Source organism: Aristolochia californica, unplaced genomic scaffold (assembly GCF_029961685.1).
Source record: "Aristolochia californica isolate CCGP_79_NKW_82.1479 unplaced genomic scaffold, dmAriCali1.0.hap1 SCAF_3, whole genome shotgun sequence".
NCBI classification, from domain to species: domain Eukaryota; kingdom Viridiplantae; phylum Streptophyta; class Magnoliopsida; order Piperales; family Aristolochiaceae; genus Aristolochia; species Aristolochia californica.
The window spans coordinates 45,886,182-45,893,410 of NW_027181992.1; the positions used below are offsets into that span (position 1 = coordinate 45,886,182).

The following is a 7,229-nucleotide window of genomic DNA, read 5'->3' on the forward strand; positions in this document are numbered from 1 at the left end:
GCAAAGCATATCTCACAAATTTCATGGAGTCTAAGCTGAATCTCATGCAAGATAAGTCTCATTATCTTTTCATTAGCAAGTTATATTTTGGGTTTAATTGGGTAAGCTAAAAAAGCATTCCTTCTCGTCTTCCTCAAGCATGCCCACCTTAAGAAATTAATTGTTCAAGACGGGAAGGAAAATTCATAGGATTTCCCATAAAAGCCTCCCCTTCACCTCGTCCGACCTCCCTCGTGACCGAAATCACAGTGTAAGGGTGGTTGCATCTAATAACTCCCATTCACTGCCCATTTACCAATCCAAGACGAGAACCATTTCAGGGTAGTTTTCCCAGTGCTCTGATGATCTGCTTGTTCCGTTTCGGGATCAAAACTTATGTATGCGATACAACAAAAATTCCAGTTTGATTCAGCTCTGCTCACCCAGAAAGGAAACATTTTATCTTCTTCTAATTCGATGCATACGTGCCAAAGAGAACTGGTTCAATCATTTAAGAAAGAACAGATATGTTTTAAGAGGTTTAACAGAAGGATCCTAACCATCAATGGCAGAACCACGTAAAGATCCCTCTGTAAAAAAAATAAAAAAGAAAGCTTACTTTTTCCCCTACTGCGGTGAGCTGCGGTGAGCTTAACCCCTGTGTCTATTTAAGATCTCTTTACGTTCTAGTCACCCCAACAAAACGGGAACCTAGTGCAACTAGTGAAGTTCCAGGACAAGGCTGGATTGAGCGAGTCGGTCTTCACGAGATGCCAATGCGAAGCACATTTGTATTCATTTTTCTTCTTCTTCTTCTTCATATTTTTATGTCCCTTACGGAAGGAGGAGGGAATGCGCTCTCCTACGATTTCTACGACGAAACATGTCCACAAGTTGAGAAGATTGTCAGAGAAGGACTGTCTCCCATCTTTCTCGCCGATCCAACATCTCCGGCTGCTTTGCTGAGGCTCCTGTTCCATGACTGTCAAGTTCAGGTTTCTTCCGAACCTTTTAGCTCTGAAACGCTTAGGAGTGATTTTAAGCAATAATTAGACCAGGTTAAATAAAAAATTTGGAATGCTTGCATGTTCTTTCAATTGGTTCCTTGATCGTCCCCTGTAACTTAAACTGTCAATGTCAGATTTTCTCAAGATCATTGCCGTTTTTTTTCTCTCTACCTTTTTCCGCAAAGATTGGACCTGTCGAGTGCTGGTCTTGCGTTGGGTCTTTTCGTCCTGGTTAGGCAAGGTTTGTCGGTGCAAGTCTTTTAAGTGAGATAAGGCTCCATTACTATCCCTGGCAACTCATCTCTAAGACCATTACTTTCAATCTCCAGTCGCTCTGGCCTTCCGCTTGAATTCTCAACTACCCATAACACGCCTGCACAGTACAGAGATAAAGCCTGCACAGTACAGAGATAAAACCATGGGCGTACTCTAATGGAGCCTACTGTTTTAACCATATTTTCTCTTAATGTGAGACTTTAGGCGTCAATGTCCATTAATGCAGGGCTGTGATGCTTCCATCCTCCTCGATTCACAAGGAGACAATGTGACGTCTGAGATGAGTTCTGATAAGAACTTCGGAATACGAAGAAGAGACGCCATCGGAATAATAAAATCGGTTGTAGAAGCCAAATGTCCAGGAAAAGTTTCATGTGCTGATCTGCTTGTACTTGCTGCCCGGGAAGCTGTCTCTATGTCAGGAGGCCCCAGTATCAGAGTTCCTCTCGGCAGAAGAGATGCTCTCACTGCAAGAAGTGAGCTCGCTGATGCTCTTCTCCCCCCCGCCACCACCGGCGCCGACGGCATGCTCGGTATCTTCACAGACAAAGGAATGACCGTAGAGGAATCCGTCGCCCTTCTAGGTATTCCTACCGCCCATACATCCTCTTCATTGTTCAGTTTTCTTTATAAGCTTCGAAGCATTTCTGCAATTTAATGAAGTGTTGTCACCTTCGCTTAAAATGCTTCCGCAGGCGCTCATACGATCGGAGTTACTCACTGCATCAACATTAATATGAACTACGAGGGCCAACCAGAAGAACAAATTGGAGGAATGGGATCTCACTTCCAAAAGTTTCTGAAACTGAGCTGCAGGAAAACTGGTTCGCTTGCCAAAACTGCCTTCCTGACAAATGATCTAACCAACTTGGTATTCGACAACCAGTACTTCAGAGACACGGTCGACGGTAAAGGTGTATTGAGGGTTGACGCAGAGATTTCAAGGAACCCTCGAACAGCTCCAATCGTTGCGCAATTCGCCGAGGACCAGAACTATTTCTTCGAGGTTTTCACTTCTGCTTTCGTCAAGCTGTCGTCATCTGGTGTCTTAACCGGAGATCAAGGTCGGGTGGTCAGGACCTGCAACGGGATTGATTATGGAAATTTCTAATTATGGCCAGCGATTGGCTTCGTGTTACGTATTATGCATGCATTTAGTGAACAATGGCATCCTCCGGTAAAATCACACTCGTAAATCACACTCTTCGACAATGAAATCATGTAAACTTAAGCTTCAATTGGGGAATTTATGGTAGAATGGTCCGATATGAGATAAATGAACTAGATTAGATGACGATTTGTACTTATAAATGATTCTTTAGATAAAACCACCATCATTGTGCTCTAGTGAAAATTTTGGTACCACTAGAAGTTCTGCAACATTACTATATTTCAAGATATGTGTCATGGTCGCGGTCGATTTTTGGCAACTAAACATTCTCCTTCCTCTTGAAAGCACAAATTAAAGGCAACCAAAGTTTTCTATTAATGATTAGTGTTATGTAGATACCTCTTATGGCACCTCGCCTTGACTCGACTAGGTTAATGATATGTGTCATGTCCTGTTTTCCTGCAGTAATTATATTTTCCCTGTTAGTTGTATGGCTATATAAAGTCTGAATGATTTCAATAAAAGATATACGGGTTTTTTCATCATCAAACAATCTCTTCTTACCTGTATTCTTCATCATCAAACAATCGCCTTGACTTGACTACGTTAACCTAGATTTTTAAGGGGGGCAAACTCATTTCTATTTCAAGCGAGTCCCTTTCTACTCTCCCCAAGTTTAGCATTGGACTCAAGTTCACCCACCTGAACCCAAATTTTAAAGAACATACGATAAAAAAACCCGATTTATAGAATAGAGACAAGAATAGAAGAAACGAGACTTAACTAAGCATCATTACATACACAATGATAGATTTTCTCACATAAATCAGTCATTAGCTAATCCGTCGAGATTGAATATTAGACTTAAAGTATGTTTATGCCAATAGAAAAATGTAGAAACAAATGTTGTAGGAAATTTTTCAGTTATACAAAATTTTCTGGCATTTGTGCCATTTTCTGTGACTAGAAAATTTTCTTCTTGATTCCTTTCACCTTTAAGAAATGTTAAAATCGATAGAGAAATGAATTTCTTATTGCTCTAATAAAAAATTATAGGAAAAATAAATAAATAAAACTAAAATAGTCTTCTTTAAAATTAATATATAAATGTAATAAAAATTATAGAGATCAAGATAAATAATATATAAATAGTAGATTTTTTTATATTTTTAAAATTATTATTTTTTATCAACTTCTTATGAAAATTGACAGCCTTTTTTTATTCTAAAAAGGAAGCCCAGGGCAAATAGGTATTTTTGACATATTTCCTGGGTACTTAAGGTAATTAACCCTATTTTATACGCTGGAGTTTTAGGAAGTATTCCCCGTGGCGCGCGCATAGGCGGTCGGGTTTGAGAGCTTCTTTGAAGTTGTATGGCTGCGGAACCCAAAGCTACTCTTCTTCCTTCCGGAGTTTGGTTCAGCTCTGATGTTCTATGCCTCTTTTTCTCCATTAACACGAAACTACGGTCACTGTCTCTCCCTCTTGCAGTCATGCTCTTCGATGAATCAACTCGTTCAAATTCATGCCCAGCTTCTTCGGAGCCACCTCTTTCAAGACCCTTTTGTCGCTTCCAAGGTCATTGAATACTGTGTCGTCGCTGTCTCTGGAAATCTTCATTATGCACGAAATGTGTTCCACCAAATTTCCCAGCCCAATACTTTTACTTGGAACACCATCATTAGAGGGTATGCCAGTTCGCCGTTTCCGGAACTGTCTCTTTATCTCTTCCGCCAAATGATAGATTCTGGCTCTGTCCCTAATTCATTCACTTTCCCTTTTGTTATCAAGGCCTGTGCCCATCTAGGCGCCCTTACAGAAGGGAAGCAAATCCACGGCTTCATGTCTAGGTCTGGGTCTGCTTGTGACGTCTTTTCAGTCAATGGGTTGATTCACATGTATGCAACGTGTGGAGAGATCGACCTGGCCCGTTTGCTCTTTGATACTTGTGGTATTAGAGATGTGGTCTCTTGGAACTCCATGTTGTCAGGGTATGTGAATTGCGGGTTGCTGGGAGAAGCTCGAAATTTGTTTGATGGGATGCCTGAAAGAGGGATTGTTTCTTGGAATGCGATGATTAATGGTTATACTAAATGTGGAAAGATTGACGATGCAAGAGAACTTTTCTATCAGATGCCAAGTAGAAATGTTGAGTCTTGGAATACATTGATAACCGGGTATGCGAATTGCGGTTTTCTAGAGATGTCTCGCAAACTGTTTGACGAGATGCCTGATAGAAACACTGTTTCTTGGAGTGCCATCATAACTGCCTATGCTCAAGGTCACCAACCTAATGAGGCGCTATTTTTGTTTGAAGAGACAAAGAGAGCAGGAGTGGTGCCAAATTGGGCGACCATTGTGAGTGTACTATCAGCCTGTGCTCAACTTGGAGCCTTAGAGCAAGGAAAGCGTGTTCACGTTTACATAGATAGAAGCAAGATGAAGGTAGATTCAATTATTGGGACCGCTCTCATAGATATGTATTCGAAGTGTGGGTGTATAGAAAATGCATTTATGATCTTTGATCGTTTGACCTCAAAAGATGTCTTCTCTTGGACTGCCATGATTGGAGGGCTAGCTCTAAATGGTCACGGTGATAAAGCCTTGGAGCTGTTTGGTCAAATGGAAATTGCTGGGGTGAAGCCTAATGCAATCACATTTATGGGTGTTCTCTGTGCCTGTAGCCATAGGGGTTTTGTGCACATGGGTAGGCATTATTTTGATGCAATGAGAAAAAAATATGAGATCAAGCCTCAAATTGAGCACTATGGTTGTCTGATTGATTCGTTTGGACGAGCTGGCCTATTGGAAGAAGCACTATCGTTGGTTCAAACCATGCCCATGAAGCCCAATGCAGTACTATGGGGAACCCTTCTTGGTGCCTGTTGGATCTATAGAAATGCCGAAGTAGCAGAGATTGTAGTCCAACACCTCGTTGAGCTCACCCCAACTGATGGAGGTGTTTATGTGCTATTGGCTAATATCTATGCTACTGTAGGAAGGTGGGATGATGCTAAGAAAGTGAGAACATTGATGACATCCAAAGGCATATCAAAAACCCCAGGACAGAGCTTAATTGAAGTTGGTGGCATTGTCCATGAATTTTATGTAGGTGATAAATCACACCCCAGGAGCACGGAGATATACTTCATGCTAGATGAAATTGCTTCAAGATTGAAACTTGTTGGTTACGTGCCAAATACTGTTCCAGTGTTGTTTGATATTGAAGAGGAAGAGAAAGAACATGCAGTTTCTTATCACAGTGAGAAATTGGCAATAGCATTTGGGCTTATCAGCACAAAGGCTGGCACTACAATTAGGATAGTGAAGAACCTTAGAGTTTGCCGTGATTGTCACTCAGCTGCAAAGCTCATATCCAAAGTTTTCAACCGGGAGATTATATTGAGAGACAGAAACGTCTTTCATTACTTTAGAGATGGATTTTGTTCTTGCAAAGACTATTGGTGAGAGACAATTGTCCTGAAACGAAGTTTCCTGTCCAATATAAGCTCCCAAATCTCCTTCCAGGATTTATTTCTTCATGGAATGAACTACCAATTGGTACATGTGAGATCTGAGCATGGTCTGCAAATGTCATTCACTATCACTTGTACCCTCACTGATGAAGATCGGACCAACTGCGCCCACTTTGACAAGAACTTTTGGGCACCTCGGCCAATGACAATCCAGCAGCAGAGAGGCTGATTGACCAGTGAATCCCATTGGCAAACTCAGCAGAGTATTCAACACCAATGCTCCTCTACACGTTACAGTAATTTAAAACAAAGCTTGCAGTCATGTAGAAGAACTTGGAAAGAACAGGAAATGAAGTGATATTTGCAGTCAGTGCCTTATATTCCAGTTCGAGCAATTTTCTGCCATTGCTCTTCTACCTCTCTCTCTCTATTAATTTTTCCCTTGTGCAGAAGGCCAAAGCAAAAAGACTATAAAGTGACTTCATTTACCAACTTACAAAAGAGAAAATAAATTACATTCTTTCATATCATCCATGTTGAAATAAAACAGATTCAAGAGTCTACTAGTGCCTCAAGAGTGCCTCCAAGGAGGAATGATACCCAAGGTACAGCAATTTAGAGAGCCTGGTGCCTTTTTTGTACTGTCTCCGCCTTTTTTAACTTTGAAAATCATTCAAAGTCTTACACAACTCTGTGCTGTTGGATGTTTAGTCATGAATGCCCAACGGTTCCTGTACATTTTCCTCAGTTTCATTCAATAAGGGAGCCTTTTCATACATGATAGTGGTACCTTCTACGTCGCTGGCCTCTTTCCTGTAGTTTAATTCCACCTTGACTAGGAAGGAGTCCTGCTCTGTTACAGTTACTGTGCCCATCTACCTCACTGCTTTATTTAATGAATCTTGTACTCGTATTTCTATCTTGTGATCCAGAAGCCGAAAAGGGAAAACTGATGCTAACAGTAGGCAAATCGCTAAAAGCGAGCGAAAGCGAAACGGTGCCGTTTGCATTTGAGAGTTTTTTAAATGGTTTCTCTAGGTTACCAGGAGTAAGTTTAGTTTCACTGTAATCTAATCAAGATCGTTGCTAACCTCTTCCAAATCTGAAGTTCTGAACTTAATCGTCGATCATCTTAGAATCTGCACATTTGACAGAAATCAGCAACGATCAGACTCCTGCAAGTCTGTGCTTTTATTTCGCCGGTCTCGACTTCCATTTTCGGAACATCAAAACTGCTGAAACTCAATTTCGTGCTGAAATGTTTAACCCGGATTTGGCGACGATGTCGCTAGCCCTCAAAGTGTTCCATCTACAACAGGACCTAATAAAAGGGTAGATAGCTGACTGTTTAGAACCCATTTTCTCTCCTTAACAGATTT

General features: G+C 41.1%; 2 protein-coding genes across 2 annotated transcripts; both read left to right on the forward strand.

The window, feature by feature from the left end:
* The first annotated feature begins 719 nt into the window (after window positions 1–719).
* On the forward strand, window positions 720–2,585 carry LOC137960524 (peroxidase 29-like). The gene is made up of 3 exons (XM_068808171.1): window positions 720–974; window positions 1,489–1,846; window positions 1,958–2,585. Exons 1-3 carry the CDS (start codon window positions 750–752, stop codon window positions 2,371–2,373), a joined length of 999 nt encoding a protein of 332 aa, XP_068664272.1. The 5' UTR covers window positions 720–749; the 3' UTR covers window positions 2,374–2,585.
* A 1,176-nt stretch (window positions 2,586–3,761) lies between these two features.
* Window positions 3,762–6,304, forward strand: LOC137960201 (pentatricopeptide repeat-containing protein At5g66520-like). The gene has a single exon (XM_068807743.1). The coding sequence runs from the start codon at window positions 3,803–3,805 to the stop codon at window positions 5,840–5,842; it is 2,040 nt and encodes a 679-aa protein (XP_068663844.1). The 5' UTR covers window positions 3,762–3,802; the 3' UTR covers window positions 5,843–6,304.
* The last annotated feature ends 925 nt before the right edge of the window (window positions 6,305–7,229 follow it).